Genomic DNA, 20,045 nt, shown 5'->3' with positions numbered 1-20,045 from the left:
AAGCCATGTCTCAGTCTGCCACAAATCAGGTCTTTATTGATGAATACTACAGCGCATTCTTAAAACTTCCAAAAAAGCTTAATTAACGATCCAACCTGGAGTAACTAAACTCTGAATGAACTACCCCTCTCACATCAAAGAGAAGATAGTATTGTCTTGAAGTTTAATGTAACTTGATGACTTTTTTGGTCTGGGTGACAATGCTGTCTTTCATTGGCTTGACTGTTGCTTTGTTTCTGTCATATACGTAGCACCGTGACTTAATGCCAGTAATGTCCTTCAATAGGAAGTCAGGATCGATTGTAAGTTATTCTTTCAAGTCAAGACATATTCAAATCAACTCACAGTTCCTTTTAATTGTCAGTCAGAACATGAAGCACAAATTTAGCAGATAAAATTCCCATTCCCAAATCTTCAGATAAAATTGGCTGCAAACTGAGCTCGAAGATAACCCACTAATCTCTGACATTTGATCAATGGTCAGTTGACAATCAAAAAACACAATTTCTCAACATTTTCATTTGTTTGGGCAGTTGAGGAAGGCTGGAACGAGGCTCAATGGACGCCATTTTTTAACTGAGAAATCCGCTTGTACACTTTTTAAGCAGCATCTTTGTAAGCTGTGTTCAACATTAAGCCAGTTTCAATAGTATTTTTACCAAGTTGGAAACAAAATTTCACAATTGCGCTCTGTTCACTCAAACCTGTCATCATAAAAAAGAAAATAGCTCAAACTAACAACAGCACAAACTGTTATTACAGAAGAAGCTAGGTTTATAATCCAGGTGGCATTGAAATGGCGATTAGTTGCACTACCAACATGGAGTGGAAGAAATTTGCATTGTACAAGCCCCGCCCACAGTAGAGCTATTCTGGGAACTTGTAGGTACTCCCTCAAATAAAATTGAAATCAGAACGATTGTAATTGATCAAAATGTAACTCGTTCTTACTACTAAGTCCTACAAAAGAATGTGACAAAATATTTGCAAGTTTACATCTGAAAGGTTTTTATTGATAAGCCTTCATTCAATGCATTCAATATGATCTCTGTATTCTCATGTTCTTAGCATAAAATTGTGACAATTACAGAAAGATAAAAAATGAAAGAACAAGTTAAACATTCAGAATCGTTTTTTTAATAGTAATCAAAATTCAATACTCAAAGTGCTCATTTTCTGATAGTGATATATTGATTAAAACGTTTTTCCTGTACAATTTGTGTACAATATTTCATGCTATTGTGATTCTTCAAAAATGTTTAAATATGGAATATTGTATATTATTTCAGCCATATGACTGGTATTTTATAGTACATATGTCTTTAATATATACATACACTAGCAGTTACCCGCGGTTTCACATGCATTTTCCTCTTGGAAAATCAGACAATATATTCATGTATTCTTGTTTTATGACATAATAAACAGTCCTGAGACAATTTATTGAGTCACTCGTAAGTTTTAAGAACAGTATTTTGGGATCCTGAAGTCGTAAAGTGAAACAGTTTTTATAAGATTGGTATTTCCCTCCAACATGCCATAATAATTTATTGAAGTTCTCCTATGATTTCAATAACAATAAAAGTTTGCCTCTTTGTCTCAATGTAAGTGTATCATACAACTAAAAAGTTGCTGCAGTCAATATGAGTCTGTTCCAGTCGTTTAAATTCACTCCTGGTCTAATCTATTTACGGTTCCACAATTGAATTTTGCTGTTGCACTAACCAAAAAAAAATGGTCTTACATGTTGGTTTCGGGTTCCAACTTAGATTCATTTTGATGCTTAAGTGATTTTGATATTTTTACCGATTAATAAATATGTATAAGAGTATATGCTTCTAGTAAAAGGGCAGGAGTGTGTTATCACCATTTGCTTTCCTTCAACTACAGTAAAAATGCCATTCATAATGTCAAAGGAGCTAACCAGTTTCGATTACCTTATGTGCAAACTTTCACAGCTTTGTACAATAAGGTAGTTAGTTTTTATAACAGTGTATAAATAGCATTTCAATGGCATTAGATGGTTTATTGATAATTGGTGCAATCAAAATTTAAAATTAGATAATAACTTCGTCTTTGCAATCTGCATTACACTACTGATCAAGCAGTTTACAATAATAAACATTTTCTAAAATTTTAATGTAAACAAAGTTTTCTGCCTCTTTATTGAACTTTAGCTGAAAGTGTTACCAGCTGTTAAGTATCAGTTCACATTGTATCATGTGTCGTAGCGCAGTCTGTCAAATCCAATATAAAACACTCCAATATCAACAACAGTTTAGAAATAAAAATTGACTAAATATATAATTTAAATTGGACTGAATTGTAAATCAAAACCATTCTCGAATCCAACTGAAGACACAACAAATTTCACTAAAATCGGTCGAACCGTTTAGGAGGAGTTCAGTGACATACACGCACACAAGAAATATATATATATATATATAAAACTGTAACTATATATGTACTATTATTTTATATATTTATATATAAAATAAATTGATCATGAAACTTGTAAATATTAATTCTGTGCATAAACATTTGAAAATCTGGGTAAAAATGGGGATATTTTCTTTTTAGCCGAAAATGTAATAAAACTGAAGAATTATCTTTTAATTATGGATTTATGTCATTTGTTATCTTTCTTTACATGTCTCCTTTTACAATACATCTATTTCCATGCCAAGCGCTTGATAGACAGGCACTGTCGGACATCATACTTATCAGCAATCAAGTTCTATTCAGTGGTTGGATAACCATTTTCCTCAACTAGTTAAGTGACAAGACAATTTTCCTCTGTACTAATAGAATAATTGGCCACCGTTAGCTTTTATAATACCAAAAACCTTGTCTATACATATAGTTCCATCGGGCGCCAATTTTCTTTCCACAGTAATGAATTAATGTTGTTTTGTAAATAGCTTAGAAATATTTATTACGTTTTGATGTTAGTTTAAAACATTTTTTGTTAATGATTTTGTTTTCAACGGTTCATATTAAAGCCAAACATTGTTATCATAATCTAAAAGATTTCAACATTAGACCTAATAGTGTTTTTTTTAAATTAAAGATTTTGTTTATGGCCACTTTAGAAATGATACTTGCATGAGTACCAGTAAATTTTTGTAGGCTTTGATGCCACAGTAATTGTTAGAGGACAGCAAATTTGCATTAGATTATTTGTTATTCTCATACAAATATTTTCACAATAGTTATTATTATTTCTAATTTAATTTACTGAAATACAGATTTTTGTTGAGTGAATGTAACTATACGAGGGCCGTTTGTATTTTTCAATCTTCCTGTAGATCTGAATTCCTGTAGTTTATAGTTTAAGAAATGGCGGTTTTCCAAGTGTATACATATTTGTATTGTAATATGCTTAAAATAAAGTTCCAAGCTTAATTGCCATCTTGAACTTGAGTGCTGAACTATTACCTGAAGATGTTAAATATCTATCTGTAGAATTTAGCAATTCATGCAAACGATTGTTAACACTTTGTACCCTGGGCCCTTAATACATGTTTCGGCGTGGCACCCTGGGGGTTTTATGATGATTTAAAAGAATTCTGTGTTATTACAGTAATTATGTTATAAGCTCATACTATATATCTTTTTAAAGACAGAGATACATACTTTTTTTAATGTATACAAATATAAAGTTTATTTTCAAAATAAAATTATTACATAATATTGAATGTTATGTAAAAAAATACAAAAAAGTTTTTGCTACATAGCTTGTTAGTTCAGGTAGTTCGCCTTAGTATGGTAATTTTTAAAGCACAATGGTCTGAATGAAATACAGGATCTCGCACATTTTCGTTTAGATCGTTCATAAAATCAATATTTGGTACCAGGCGTGTTTCAAAATCATCGTTATTTTCCGACTCGGAGTTAAACGAAAGATCGCGAATTGCATCACTTTTTGATTTCATCACCCATATTATTTAAACTCGAACATAATAAGTAAAGAATATAAACAAAAATCAACGGAAAGTCGAGAAGAAAGAACAAAGCGAGTGTAAATACAAAACAAAACACACGGATAACCTCACATTGCTTACATTTGCCTTTACTTCATTCAGTAAGAAACTAAAGTTCTGATTTTTTCAAACAGTTAAATTCACATTTAGAATACATTATAATAACATTTGCTTCAGTATTTGTCAGCAAGATTTGTAGAAAACTTAGTCAGGCATCACTAAGACTCACAACAAAACACAACGTGAAACACTACAAAGCAAAATGACAGTACCGACGATCAGCCGCGGCGCCTACGATCAGCTGTCTAGACTCGCTTGTAATACGACGATAAATATACGTATTTCATTACTAAAACGTGACCCAGGGATCTCAAAACCAACAAATACGAACTTAGACAACCAATGAACATAATAAAAATGTTTGAATCCAAAAATAAGCTGACTGAGCTAAATAATACAATTAAATAACAAGACCCGAGGTATACTCGGGCGCCGGTAGCAGGCGCTGCCGACGCGGCCCGACCTATACTCGGGCTCAGGGTACAAAGTGTTAAGGAGATCTGGTGTGTGTTCCAGACTCAACTCGTGCCCCAGCAGCAAGTCAGCAGTCAACTGCTCAGGTCACGGGGTCTGCCTGGACGGCGTGTGTACTTGTGACGCCATGTACATGGGTGACGCATGTGACTTGGAGATCTGCCCCAATAACTGCAGCTACAGCAATGGTGTTTGCAATCGAGAGGCTCACCGCTGTGACTGTGACGACAAGTACAAAGGTTTGTTGATCACAGAATATTTTTATACGATTTTCACACACTCGATGATCACAGAATGTTTTTGAACAATATTCATACACTTGATGATCACAGAATATATTAGAACAATTTTCATATACTCGATGATCACAGAATGGTTTGAACAATTTTTATAAACTCGATGATGACAAAATGTTTTTGCTTCACCTTTCACTAGTGTTTTTTGGTGTCTCTAGAGTGATGGCTTTTCCTAAAGCACTTTTTTTGGATTGTTGAGGAGCACGAAATATTCAGAATTGGAACACTGTTACTTGAGATATTATTGCTATCAGTTTTAAGTTTATTATATGCACACAGGGGAAGACTGCAGTCAGGTAGCAGAGTTTGGCTACTGGGAGGTGGTGCAACCGAAAGATTTCCAACCTGAAGGGTCAGCTTCCCACACGGCGGTGGTGTGGAGAGACTCTTTGTACATTGTCGGGGGCGAGTCCTACAACCGCTCTCAGATGATGTACATTTACGATTTTAATGGTAAGCGTGGACTAATGTCAGAAAAGTATACATTTTAATTTATCCAAAAACCATATTATTAAAAGAATTTCTTGATTTTTGTAAGCCAACTTTAAGTATCTAAAACTATCGTATATATATATTTGGTATCAATTTGAGAGCTCACAGTCTAGATGTCTTTTGTGGATTTGAAGTATTTCTGATTACAGGGATCTTCTCTACAGTTTCCAGAGTTAACCTCAATGTTAATATTATAAGAGTATTTTTGCTTAGTTTAAAACAGCTGCTTGCTAAAACACAGGTTTTCCTTAAGCAGTTATAACAATTAAATATCATATGAAAAGTTAATACTGTTCATTGTTTACAAAATGTGTTCGAAAAATATTGAAATGTAGGGTATTGGTAAGATAAGCATATATTGGTAAGGTAACATTTTTTAAATGTGGTGAATAAGTGAGAATGTGTTGTTGTTGTATTATTACTATTTCAGAGGTCTTCTGGTATATGACTGTGTCTGGAAATCAAGAATTTACAAGTATAAATAATATCACATTCATTCTTACGCAAAATATGCAAAGCATACTTGTAAAGTAAGTAGAGTACTGCAGAGTAAGTTGACTGCAACTTAGTGCATATACATTGATATTCTGGCTTTATACAGACCCGTCACGGAAGCAGTCAGTAGGTTATATTTACTGTTTGTTTTGACCGTCCAAAAATATTCAATGTAAAATCTGTGGTATTTATAGTGATAATGTGACATTAATGAGACAACATTGATACTAGCCAGTAGTTTTCTAGATTGTGCCTACTTCCTTTCTTGAAAATAGATTCTATTTCTGCATATTTAAGTTTGGTAAGGGCCATAACGAGTCTCAAATTACCTGTTTACAATTTGCCACTGTGACAAAAATTTGCATTTTTTCCTTTTCTGGTATCCAAAACATGTAATTATATCATTAGGTCACATCAAGTGAGTAATGATTTAATAAAAGGTAAACTATTATTGCTTGATAAGAAAGGAAAAGGGTGGTTTACTTTTATTACAGTAATGTTTAAAAAAGAAGAAGGATAAAAGCAAATATTTTACCTATAATATGCATCACATCGTGTGTTGTTGATACCCAATACTACCAATATTTACAGAAATGACATGTAAAAACGAAGATTAGGCTAGTATGGTTCAATTAGTTGAGCAATGTGTCTCACAGATGATTGAAGAAGCCCCCTACATTGAGTTTGCCAAATTGTGATGTTTTGATTAAACTGGTATTTGTAACCCCTGAGCTGGTTGGATCAATTTGAAAGATATTTGAAAGAATAAGTTTAAATTAAGGATTGTAACTTGGCTTAAGACAAAAGCTTTTTATTCTGTTGACAAGTATATGAAGTGCAACATGTTTGATCTGTTACAAAATACATCTGGTTATTGTAACTAAATTAGTAGTAAGTAAATTAGTTTTTATCTCAAATGTTTTTCATGACGAAGCCTATTGTAACTGAAAATGTTATTTAATGGCCAATAAAGATCTTGAATCTTGAATCTAGAGTTTGGTGATGTTGAAGGATGTTGTGGTCAATGACACAAGTTCATATAATAAGTCTTTTTGCTGTAGATCAATTTAAATAAAAATTTGAATTTGGAAATTTGTCATTGGACCCATCTATTAGTCACTTCTATTTATTAACTTCTAGCTCAGTTTAATTATGTAATTTATATATTAAAACATGAAATGCCGTGGGCTAAACTAAAGCAAGTTTCAATTTATTTTTTTTAGAATAATCACACTTTAATATAGCTATAATGCACTATAATATTTAATTTAGCTGTATGGTATTATCATAAACTGATGAACTTTCAGACATTCGTTAAACACTTCTTATATTATTATAATGTTTTAAGTTTGATTCTATGAATAAGTTAATATAATGAAATTGTGTTGACAATCCATTCGTTGACAGCAGCTCTATCGAATGAAATATTAATATCGCTTTTGTAACCGTGCGAATATCAATTGAAGATTTTTAGGTACTTAATGGTCAATAAATAACACAAAAGTACTATATTTTATTAAAAAAATAATAATTGTTATATAAATGTCTGTTTTATAAAAGTCTGACAGATTCGACAGTGGGTTAATTTAGATCTGTTATAAGGCTGCAAAGATTGTTCTACATTTAATATGACCTTGTGATTACACCTTCCAATCCATGTTACACACTCACTACACTTCCACAAGGTACTTCTGATTCTATGTATGTAGTTATTTAGAAGCCAACTTATGTTGCCATCAGTTTTTTACTCTCGGAACCAATCCATCTCTAGTTTTCTTAATGTTATATAGGTAATATCTCAATCTATGTTAATTATTTACAGGTAATGTCTGGGAGACACCTCATTTAGAAAGTAGAAACATTCCCAAACCGAGATATGGCCACTCAGCAGTGTTGTTTGGGGTAAGTAGAATACGGTTATTGTACTGGTTAATATTTTTGTTTAATTTTTTTACTCTTCTACTCTGATAATCAAGGTCTTTTTAAGAAAACGAAACAGCTTTGAAAGTGATATTTGATTAGTAGTTATATAAACAAATAACATCCTTGGTACAAGAGACTCCCAGGTCAAATCTTTTATGTAGCTGAGTTTGTAAATTAACGACAAACTAGCCACTAAAACTGCATTAATGGGCGTTACATTATAAGTTAACTTGTTTTTTCGTAGTTCAGACATATAAAGAAAATTATTTACAAACAGTAACTTCCAGTTTTTTTGTCATTGACAATGAAAAAATCCCTGTTTTTGGTGCTTTTTAACCAAATTGTAACTTTAACTCAATATGTAACAATTCATAGGATCTAATTTTTGCACTGGATAGCCCTGCTACAAATTTGTTTGGAGTATGAAATATTAGAATTATATAAAAAAATATTAAACTACTTTGTCAAATTATGGAGCTCTTAAAGTCATTATCTTGGGTGTGTAATTTAATAAACCTCTATTTAAAATGTTCCACTTTTAACATCCTTTTAATTAAACAGGTATTGTTAACTATTCACATTTGGCAGCTGCTTATCTGCATGCACAGACTGCCAAGGCAGCATCATTTAAGTTTTCAAATTTAAAACTGTATCCCTCTTGAGCCTTGAACGATATTGAATCTCTCCCTTATTGTGTTTAATAAGATCCTTGCATGGGTCAGTGGCCCATGACGGTGAACAAAATAAGGCTTAAAGGGAATAGACCTCTCCTTACAAAAATAAATAAATAAACTAAAACAAAGTACAAAAGAATTTGAGATGTTTCAATCATTTCATACGTTAACCAAAATAATTTTAAACTGAAAGAAATATTATCTTAAGCTTTTAATTGTGTTAACAATGACTTGGTGCAGTGTGAGTTAAAAAACCCAGTTAAGTTGCTAAAAGTGAGTTAAAAAAAAGTGTAAGTTGCATAAGCCTGAGAAATAAAGTCCAAGAGATATTTAATTGGACTATGCTAAAAATTTGAACATTTCCAATTCCTTCATTTCTATTTCATCTCTTATCATTCTGTAGCTTTCTCTTTTATTATCGCTCTCCTTTTCCTCTCTTTTTTTCAACACCTTTGAAATTTAGTTTGAATTAAATTCATTCTTCACTGATAAATTTAGCCTCTTATTACTTTTGAGTTGTTAATCCGTTGAAATTATCTGTGATTTGTAGGATAAGATCTACATGTATGGAGGAGTCAAACTGGGAGGGGAAGTCTGTCGTGAGCTGTGGGCGTTCGACGTCAGTGCTAAGTCCTGGGAAAACATCACAGTCAAGGCGGAACCATGTTTAGGCAACTCTACATCTCTTTGTGGTATGTACAATAATAACCAATGTGAGAAACAAGAGGCTAAAGAGGAGAAATGGCCTTGCTGTAATTCGTTTTGCTTCTCAGTATGTGTTTTATGTGTCAACAGTTTAAAGTTAACCCTCTCCCGCTTACATTGTTTCCAGGCGCTCACGGTGCTTCTAACCTCAATTAATTCGCTCTGCCGGTCGCGCTCGGTAAAAATACGCAGCGCCTCAACTTACACATGTTCTGTCATTGTAATTCACTATAATTATATATATTAATTATTTTACTATATATTGGTTCAATGAAGTTGACTGTACGAGACCAGGGAGGGGGCACACGGACAGCTGGGCGCTGGTGGCGTGGGATTGTTTGTTGCGCAGTTACTTGGTGAAGGTCATTGTCTGGCTCGCCATCACTGCCACTGTGATCACTCCGAACTACATTCTCAATGCCACCAACCATTTCACAAAGCTCTGGTACATCACTACACTCACTTGAATCGTCGCAATCACTACTAATAACGTGATCGATTTCACTGTCACGAAGTGTATGACTACAACCCGCCATTGTTTCCGCACAACTAATACAAATAGCAAAATAATGGAATAAATCTACTGTAAAAGTAAAGTGAATGGTCTCCTGATAGCAAACAACCCGTAGTAGTACAACATATTGCTACTCGAGAGCAGCACTTATCGGCTCTAGTAGATAAAGCAGTGCGTGCCGTTTAAGCTGCAGTGGCTATGTGGTGGCCGTGCCGATTCATGCCTTGCGAGCGGAAAAGGGTTAATGTCAATTTTTAGTTGGATGATTTAAGAGAGGAAGATCCTTAAGTTGGCAAAACCTGATGGGATAATTTATAAGCATACTATAGGCTAGAAATACAAATATATAGAGCATCTAATTATGGCAAGGACGTAGTCAGCGAGGAGTCTGAACTCCCTCCAAATTTTCAAATTTTTCAATTGCTTTTATAGCAAACGATTATTATTATTTTAATAATTTAGTATTACTGACATCTACTGCTGAAAGATCGTTCTTAACATTGAAACGGGTCAAGAACTTTTTAAGGAACAAAATGGGGAATGGACAGTTGACTATGCCTTACTTTCTGTCCACTACGGGAAAATATCAGACATCTTGATTCCCTCAAAATTTGTTCCTGTTTACGTTCTTGCATTATGGAGTATACAAAAGTCATTATCTTGGGCATGTAATTTTGTAAATCAGTATTTAATTTTCAACACAGAAATTGAACAGGTTTTGTTCTGTTGTGGCACCTGCTCTTTTAACATTAACCTTGTCACCTTCACCCATTTTGGCAATATTCTCTGAGACAAAAATTAATACTACTAACACATAATTCTTTTATAATAAAGTTTCATTTTCATGTTGTTCTTTTATTTGGCACATTGCTCTCTTTTGAAGTACTATATAAACATTTTTTTAATTGTTCATAGAAGGATTGTAAGCAAGCACAAGTTGGCAGTGGCAAATTTGAGAATTTATCAAATTTTTAAAAAATTGTGTTTATAAACCGAATTTTTACGATTTTACCAGCTAGTTATAGCTTCTATATTGCGCGCAAGAAAACCTGTCCTTGTGGTTATTTTCAAGTTCACATACATAATGGAAAACAATTGATTTTTTGCATATACCACATTTAAAGGAATCTCCTAAGTTTGAGTGACTTGTTTCCTGTTACAGGTCCTTTGAACTCGGCAGGACACACAGCCACTCTAGTCACAAACAAGCAGAAGAAAGAACGAATGGTTGTAATATTTGGGCACTCTCCCATATATGGTTATCTGAACACTGTACAAGAGTACCATTTTGGTAAGTCCTGTGGCACCGTAATTTTTAATAGAAACTCTTCTTACTTCTCTATTTGAATTTTTTGGGGTAGTCAAATATTAATTAATTATTGGCTTTTAAGGTAAATATTTGAATAATTCCTGAGTGTTGAGACTTGGTTCCTACTCTGGCTTAAAAAGTAGTTATAAAATACGTCTGCTGCTATGCAAAATTTGTCTACTGTGTTTAGATATCTACCATTATGACAAGGAATAAAAATATACCACATCTAAAAATGTCCTTTCAAAAGTTATTAGATATTAAATTTAAAATCTTGGTAAAATATAATTTAAACCAAAATAAAGACATGTATTGTCTTTCACTTTCAAGAAATTTGTGTTTTAAAATCTATTAAAAATTCTTTACAATGAATTTTGAATATTGTATAAATCAATATTTATTAATTTATAAAATATTGAAATTAGCACATTTCTCAAGTCTTTAAATTTAAATATTTACATTTTCTAAAATCATTTTGAGCAGTTTTGGAAATAAGATTTTAGTAATTTTTATTTCTTTTTGATTTTTTTGATAGGAGATTGTATTGTTAAAATGGTACACAAAACTTATATGTGTGTGTGTATGTATATATATATATATATATATATATATATATATATATATATATATATATATATATACCTGAGTATAGAAGATTAATTTCTTGCATTAGAACTTGTATTACAATTATTAATACTAATAATAAAACTGAGATCTCTTTACATTATTAATAAATAATAAAGCCAAATCTCCAGGCTTGCAACAATATGTCTCGTACTATAATTATTTTTATTTAATGTAAGCTGAATGTTATAATATGTTATGGATAGAAGTTGAATGTACTTATTTGATTATTTAATGTTGAACAGGTACGAGGACTTGGAGTATAGTCCAAACCAAGGGATTCTCAGTGAAAGGGGGTTACGGACACAGCAGCGCGTGGGACTCCATTACACAGAGGATATATGTGTACGGAGGTTTGGTCTATGACTCCAATGCCACGCCAGCCCTATCTCAGTCTCTCTACGCGTACGAACCATTTACTCATGTCTGGTGAGTGATAAGTTTCCGATAGTACAATCCTATATCTTTATGCTCATAAAACAGACAGAAGATATGGTAAAAAAGTACTGCACTAAGATCTTGTGACCTTCAGTAGTTTTACAAAATTCACAAAATATATCGTTTGAAGCGATTGTTAAGTCTAAATCTTAAGATTTAGGGCTAAGGAATAGATTAAAGATATTTACACAATAAATTGGAATTAATTCCATAGTTTAAATGCTATAAAAAGATCTTAAATAAGCTTAAAATAAGATTGAGATCAAACTATCTAATGACTAATCATGTTGGGAATAGGACAATGCTGATGCCAGCGACGAGTGCTAGATTCCTCCACACTGCTGTGTTTCTGAACGGACTTATGTTGGTGTTCGGTGGCAACACACACAACGACACTGCCCACTCGCACGGTGCCAAGTGTTACTCTCACGACTTCTTGGCGTATGATGTAAGCTGTGACACTTGGTCGTCCATCTCTGTTCCTGTGGAGCTCAGAGCAGACCTTGCTCGCTTTGGCCAGTCCGCTGTCGTCTTCGAGAACAGCATGTACATCTACGGCGGTTTTGACGGGCAAATGCTGAACGACATGCTTAAGTAAGTAACAGTTCTTTTGTAATTTAAGTACTACTGTTTTTAATTCAGTTTGAAATTATATGTATAAACTTCACAATGTGAAAGCTGAAGGAAACAGAATTTTTCTGGACATTTGCCATTTTTCAGTGGTACATAAAAATCAGTAATACTTCGTTTACTTGTTGCAGATCTCAAAATGTAGTGTTAGTGACTTTTTTGTTTCACTGAAAGATGGCAAATTCTGGAACAGTTCCTTCACAATCATTCCATTGTCAAAAAAAACTTCAAACCATGAATGAACTTCTTGCCTGAATTAATGTTCTCCTCTCATCCTGAACAAAATATCAAGGTAGATTAAAAAAAAACATCCTGACAGATGGATGTGACAGTAAATTTCTGATTCTAACTGAAACTGATGTACTATAGCGTGACACACTGAACAGAAATGTTTTAGAAAGCGCAATACAGACTGAAGTAGCATAATCAGATAAAAGTGATACTTACACATTAACAGGTTCATCTTTTGGTACATTTACCATTGAGTTCAGTTACCTCTTGTTCCGTTGTGTGATAGAAATTGAGTGTTTCCAAAGTGTAATGCCCTAATATACTTTATAACATTACTCTCAATAAGTAATAATAACTATTTTCAATTATTATTTTTAATAGTTGTCATTACTGACTGTTTCAGGTTTTAAATTATGTTCAGTTGCTCCATGAATCTGCAATGTTATTAATCAGTTTCTATTTCTAGAATATCATTTAAATCTATTAATTTTTCATTGATTAGGATTAAATTCAGTTTTTCAGAATGTCGAGGTAAAAATTAGATTTTTTAATTAGTTTAAGATTCATAAAATTAATTCTTTTTTATAAGTATCATTCAAATTTAGTTTTGATATTGTTTAAAATTGTTAAGGGCAATGTTTTTTTTAATCTAAAGCAATAAATTAGTGATAAAATTTATAGGTATTTCACTACATGGCAGTGTGGCTATCTTTCAGGTACACGCCTGGAGTGTGTTCTGCTCTAACCAATCCTGCCAACTGTGTCAAGACAACAGTGGGAGTAAAGTGTGTCTGGCACTCGGAACATAACCGCTGTGAACCTCTCAGTGCCGTGCCCTTGAACGTCATTAACGATAAGGAGAAAGACATCCTTTTGTAAGTCAAACTATTAAATCCCTACTCATAAAAATAAGAACTGAAGTGGAGATTAAATTGAAATAAGAATATACCTTTTAATTTGATTGATTGTGATATGACACTCCAGGAAGTGCCCGGAGCACGGTAGAGCGCTGGAACGCACAGGACTGTTGACGTGTAAGGCTGTTACTGACTGTGTGTCCTGCGTCCACACATCTCTCAGCTGCGGCTGGTGTCCTGGCTCTAACACGTGCACCCACGAGGAGCGCTGTAAGGAGCCCATCCCTCATACCGGCACTTACTCCACCACCAGGGTTAGTTCTTCACATAGTAGATAGACTGAGCCTATCAAGCTCAACTCTCTGGTTTACCCTGGAGATTTGTGGTTTTTCCGTCAAGTGAAACCTACAAAACTTGATAGAACATTAAACAATTTTCATCATACCTGAAAAAGGAAAAAGTTCCTATAGATGGCCTCGGATATCTAAAATTATAATTGAGGAAGTCAGTGGAAGGCTTTTTGGTCACTAAAAATAGATATTTAACAAAAATGTATTTTGAACTGCTCATACTAAAAAAATGTAATTGTAGAAAAGTTTTTATTTGTGCACAATTCATTCACCATAAACTTTTTAATCTGAATTTCAGATAAATTTTATAAAAGTATACATAGTTAAAAATTACGTTGAGATACTAAGTATGCTTAGAAAATCTATCACATAAATTCTTCTAACATGTACAAAATATAGAATCTGCACAGCATAAATAAAGAATCTGTTCCATTACTGCACAATCAAACTCTTGACTTGATCATTGGTATTGGAATCAAGGAAGTGTAACTTTACATAAAATAATCTTTTTCAATATTTATTTTAGACATGTAAGAAGCTTAAACAGGGAAAATAATCAAGTGTTTATTCGTCAATTGATGTGAGATCCAAAATATTAAACAGTTAAAATATAAATTGTCCAATGAAATTCAATTCAATTTTCTTTTGAAAAGTATTGGTATTAAACATTAGTGACAATTATATAATACATAGTTTAATGTAATGAGCATTACATTAATTAAGATTATAATTGATATTTACATATGAATTAAAAGTTTACATTTTTAATTCATCTAGGTAATGTAAAAGCATCATTTAATTTGTTGACTCACTAACTGTTTGATACACCAAGAATTGTTAGAGTCATCGCTCAACAAGTGTTGCCCTACTCATCTTTGGATGTTTCATATTGGAAATCAAATATTTTAAATATATTTTCTATATCATATTTATACAGAAGAACAAATTAAAACAAAGTTAAATTAGGATATTGATTGGTGGCATATAATAAAAAGAGATGGATAAATTCTTGATTCAGTATTAAAACATTTTTGGGTTTTGGTCAACTAAAATGTTAAAATGGGTTTCAACTTTTTTTAGATGATTCTAGTATGGTCTTCAAAAGTGGGTTTGTTGTAAATTTCATAATTTAACTCAATTGAAATTTGTTTCAATATATGACAATTTATGACACATACTTGGGCACTTAAGCCTTTGGGTGTACACAGTCTGACGTTAGCTGAACTGACACAGCAAATTGGATGATCATGGCATAATCAGGATGTCCAGAATGCAGGAAATGCGAGAATTGTACTTAAATTTGCTATGTATAGCAATAATGCGGATTATGTACTAGAATTTTGAGAAAAATGTGTAAAAAGTTAACAATAAAGAAAGCACATCTAATGCTGATTTTTTGTGATCAAATTCAAAGATATTGGACAGCACCGGCTGTGTGACAGAGAGGGTACAGGATTGTGAGGTGAGTTGATAGTTCAAGGCCACTCGCCACCAGTGAAAGTATGGTATCGCGCCGGCCCACCGGCCGATCACTTTAGTCCGTCTATGTCTATAGCAGAGTGTCTAGTGACCGGGATTAGTCTGGGAATTTTAAAAATAAGAAGAAAGCAATGGAAAAGTGATTTATTCATGATAGACCGGGAAAAATTTCTGGTTATTCTTGCAGTGTGTCTATCAAACACGGAAGTCTCAGAGAAGTTAGAGATTTAATTGATGGTTCACAGAAATTGCCAAAAAATCGTGAATTTTGACTTTGTTACAGAAATTTTCTGTTTAACCCTTTTAACCCCGGCCATTAAATCAAGTGATGTGCCAGAAATCCCAAGCCATTTTCAGACAAAATGTAAGGGTTTTGTAAAAAATTCATCTCAGTTATTTTTTAAGATATTTAGGTAATTCTTTTTTGTTTTACTTCTTTATACATGTAGCTTACAGAAATATACAAATAAAATTATTATTCCGAAATTAATTTTTTTACATACATATACATATATAAAAAATAAATAAAAATGAAAAAAATTTCAAGTTTGATCATGGAAACCATATAGATAAAAAAATATTTGACACAAAAATACCCATTTACTTTATGATATATTTACTCCTTAATAAAATAAAACAAAAAATTATAGGCCTACCTTATTTACAAGTGGAGTAACATCAGTTTTTGTAAAGCCGTGTAAATTTTTCTTTTTGCCATTTCTGGGCAAGGCAATGTAACAAGACCTTTGAAATTCACAGTACTTAAAATAAACATAAAACCAAAGTTATTTCTGACAAAATAACTAAAACTATTCATAATCTAAATTTTAAAAAAGTTTTAAAACAATATTTACATCACTACAAAATGTAAATTTTCAAGATATACATCACTCAAATCGTCGTCACTAATCACATCCACACCATTTGCAACTAGGTCACTAATTAGTGTATTTTCACTTACGGGAGACTTTGAACGATGTCTTTTACTCATTTTGAAATCAAACAAATAATAAACTAAACTTTAACTGTCGTACTTTACACTGCTTTAACCTAAAACTGTGAAGAAAACGGAATATTCACAACCACGTGATATACAGCTGTCTGCAACAAGCGTGAGCAGTCAGTCGAGACGAACTGCAATTGCTCAGTCACAGACGGACAAAATACGAAGTCAAACCATTACAAACTAATATATTTCGATGCAAAATATCTTTTTGCACAAGTCTGTGAAATTTCAAAGCATTTGGTGAAATAGGTGACCAGTAAAGTAATAAAAAGTGCACGTCCGCACTATACGGACGTCGGGAGTTGACGCCTTTTTTATGACGTCCGAATAGTATGGACGTCGGGGTTAAAAGGGTTAAAGCATCTGTTTTTTTGGCAATGTGGTAATAACTAGTAATGTATCAAAGCCAAATCTCGAATCTACAGAATCTTCAAGAAAGATTCAGGTCCGAAAATCAATCAACGAAATTCGACAATAGAATCTGGGAAGACTCACTGTGTCATTCATTATTGGCTTATCATTAGTATAAAATTAACCATTGCAAAAACGTTTTTGTTTTATTTTGTATTTGAAAAATTGTAAATAGATAATCTTATTAATAAATAGTTAAGAGTTTTTAAATTGTATATAGTTTGCAGTTAGTATTAGATTTATGTTCATAGATCGCTGTGAATCTGCTGCATATCTCTTGGACGATAGCAGATCAGCATTATGTAAATTACTGATCACGAAAACGTGATTTTGTGTTCTTTATTTATGAATAACCATAGATAGATTACCTAAGTAACAAATTATCATAGTTCAGTAAATAATATTTTGCTTGTAGATCTGTACATGCACTGCTGTGAGTGTTCTGCGTAAATCTAGCCTTAGGAAAAACTCACGAGGACTACAGTTTTCATTTTGATTGTCCTTGAAATTTAAAGATATTTACTTGAAAAATATGGGAATTGTACAGAAATTTCATGATTGAAGTTGGCTGGACACTGGTAACACATACTATAGTAGCACAATAGTACTGTTAGTAGTTTATCCGCCAGTAACATTCTATTTGTGAGTTTGTGAGCTGACTTGAGTTGGCAAACAGGACTGGCAAATATGATTGTAAAAATAAATTTTTATATAATTATGAACTGTTGGTGTATTCTCTTTTTGTAACTCTTTCTTTTAAGATTGTTCCCATAATATGATATATTTCATATTTAGGTGCAATTATAAGCTAACAAAACTTTAGCTCACTCGACTAATATTAGAAAATTAAGTATGCCTACTGGCAATTCTTTATGATTAAAATAACTTGTGTAGATATGTCCTGTAATTGCATAAAGTAACAATAGATTTTCACTCCAATTATATATTAAATTCTAGATGTTAGCTGTGGAAGAAGATCAACTGCAGGATCTAAAGTGAATTCATGGAAAACATCCTTCTTTGACCTATTATGTTGTAGGGTCCTATCGTGTTAGAAGCACTTAACGGTTCAGTAAGCACAACAACAGAACTAATGAACAGAACTGAAAACAACTCTAAGCACATTGATACTGTTCAGAGTTTTAATGGAAGTAATATAGAGGTATGGGCCAGGCTGGTGCTTGGAGTGTGCTTTTAGTGTTTTGCATGAAAGCAAGGGAATCACCAAAACTAACTCTATCAAAACTAATCTTTGGTTTCTTCTGGGCTACTTAAATATAAACTTCATATTTATATTTTGAAAAATGTTATAATTCTATTACTTTTCATAAATATGTGTTAAATATGATCTAAAACACATTTTCTAACAGTGCTTTGATATTTTATCTTGCTAAATAAATGTTAAAATATTGCTTTTAAAAACTGATTTTTATCATGGAACTTAGAATCTTCATATTACTTTCGCTTCAGTAATATTAACCTACTTGCAGATGTATACGTAAGCTTTTGTCCTGAAAGCCATATCTTTGTTTATTGTGCTTAAAATACCAAATGCTTGGAGGTGTTCACGTCTAATAGACGCTGTGTGTTGCTTGGTCATATGTTACATTCTAAGATTTATGCAACATTTAGTTATTTAATGGTTCCTCGATTCTCCTCTACTGGTTGCCATTGAAAAAAGAAGGAGAGTAAATGTTTCTACTGATTCTAACTAAAAATGAGTTAACATATAATTCCATTATAATATCTTTTTGATAACTGCAATACAAAATATACTTAATAAAATAAAAGAGGATAATGATTTAATATTAATAATATTAATCATACTAAAATTAAAAGATTTAAATAAAAAATAACTAGATTTCCACAAATTTAAATTGGTTTAATATTTATTTTTTTATGAATTTTGAAAATAATAATAGTTGATTTAAAATTTTTACTGTGATTAATTTAGTAAGTTAAATAGTTTTAAATAACACTAGAAACTTTAATTTTTTTTTATTTCAAAAGAGCTGTACACATATCGATATACAGGGTGTTCAGAAAAAAATTATGGTTGCCTGTAAAGTCGGTTTTACGGGCGAAGATTTTACGTGACAACGTCTTTTTCTCGGTAGAGAATATTTATTGATATGAATATTATTAAATTGCACAATAGGAACAAGGAATTGAATGAAAATAAGAATTGCACAAATTTTAACTATAGAAATATATTTTGTTTACTAAAACATTGTACATAATTTGAAATTAATTAAAATTTGTTATTGTAAATGGTAAAGTTGAATAAAACATTTACTAAAATTGGAATTTGAAATTCTTGCTAAACACAGTTAAATTCTAACTCCGCGCGTGGTGATTGGTCGGTTTAGTTCGTTTGTTTGGTCGCACTGTTATGACAGGTTAGAGGTTATAATTTGTTATTTTAAATGTTTGACTAGCAATACGCGCTGTTTCTTCTCAATCGACTGAATTACGATTGATTGCAGAGTGATTTAAACTAATAATTTACTTAACACTATCAACACTTGTCAATAGTATGACATAACCTATAAACTCAGTTTCTCAACTTTTGTGTCAATCTAACAATTAATCAATCAATCATAGTTTACGATAATGAAATATCAGTGTACAATTATTTACCTTTATTGTTGTAGTTGTTGTAAATGACGAATCTAAGCACTCCACATTTTCACGAATAAACATAGTTATCTGCTTTATCCCGTGCGGCGGACCCACAGTTATCTGCTTTATCCCGTGCGGCGGACCCACTAGACGGGCATCGTAACGTTACCGGGCGTTACACTTTTTCATGAGTGACTCCGAGCCGCAACCTAATTTAAGACGTTGTCACGTCAAAAGGTGTTAGAAACTTCTGTGGTTGTTAATACTTATGACTTCAAACAAAAAAGTCTTGTAACATAGGTCGAGAAATGTGCTTTTTAGCCGCTAGCCGCTACTTTGTATTAGCTACAGATACTAACCTTCTTACATAGGTTATGACATATAAGAGAGCAACTCAAATTAATTGTGTTATTTACTTTAATATTTACCAAATGATGCCTGTCACTGTAAAAACCAGTATAGTTAACAAATT

At 32.4% G+C, this 20,045-nt stretch overlaps 1 protein-coding gene across 2 annotated transcripts in view; it reads left to right on the top strand.

The window, feature by feature from the left end:
• LOC124359731 (attractin-like protein 1) overlaps window positions 1-20,045 on the top strand; it is a 74,889-nt gene that overhangs the window by 34,001 nt on the left and 20,843 nt on the right. The window contains exons 4-13 of one of the 2 annotated variants that reach the window (XM_046812719.1): window positions 4,560-4,756; window positions 5,093-5,266; window positions 7,623-7,702; window positions 8,948-9,089; window positions 10,779-10,907; window positions 11,795-11,978; window positions 12,285-12,581; window positions 13,565-13,723; window positions 13,833-14,019; window positions 17,991-18,113. In XM_046812719.1, the coding sequence (XP_046668675.1) occupies window positions 4,560-4,756; window positions 5,093-5,266; window positions 7,623-7,702; window positions 8,948-9,089; window positions 10,779-10,907; window positions 11,795-11,978; window positions 12,285-12,581; window positions 13,565-13,723; window positions 13,833-14,019; window positions 17,991-18,113 (1,672 nt within the window). The remainder of the gene's footprint in view (window positions 1-4,559; window positions 4,757-5,092; window positions 5,267-7,622; window positions 7,703-8,947; window positions 9,090-10,778; window positions 10,908-11,794; window positions 11,979-12,284; window positions 12,582-13,564; window positions 13,724-13,832; window positions 14,020-17,990; window positions 18,114-20,045) is intronic. The other variant, XM_046812718.1, reaches the window with a different exon arrangement.

This window comes from Homalodisca vitripennis, chromosome 4 (genome assembly GCF_021130785.1).
Source record: "Homalodisca vitripennis isolate AUS2020 chromosome 4, UT_GWSS_2.1, whole genome shotgun sequence".
In the NCBI taxonomy this organism is placed as follows: Eukaryota; Metazoa; Arthropoda; class Insecta; order Hemiptera; family Cicadellidae; genus Homalodisca; species Homalodisca vitripennis.
Note: the sequence above shows the minus strand (reverse complement) of the source record. Positions and strands in the feature narration are given on the sequence as shown.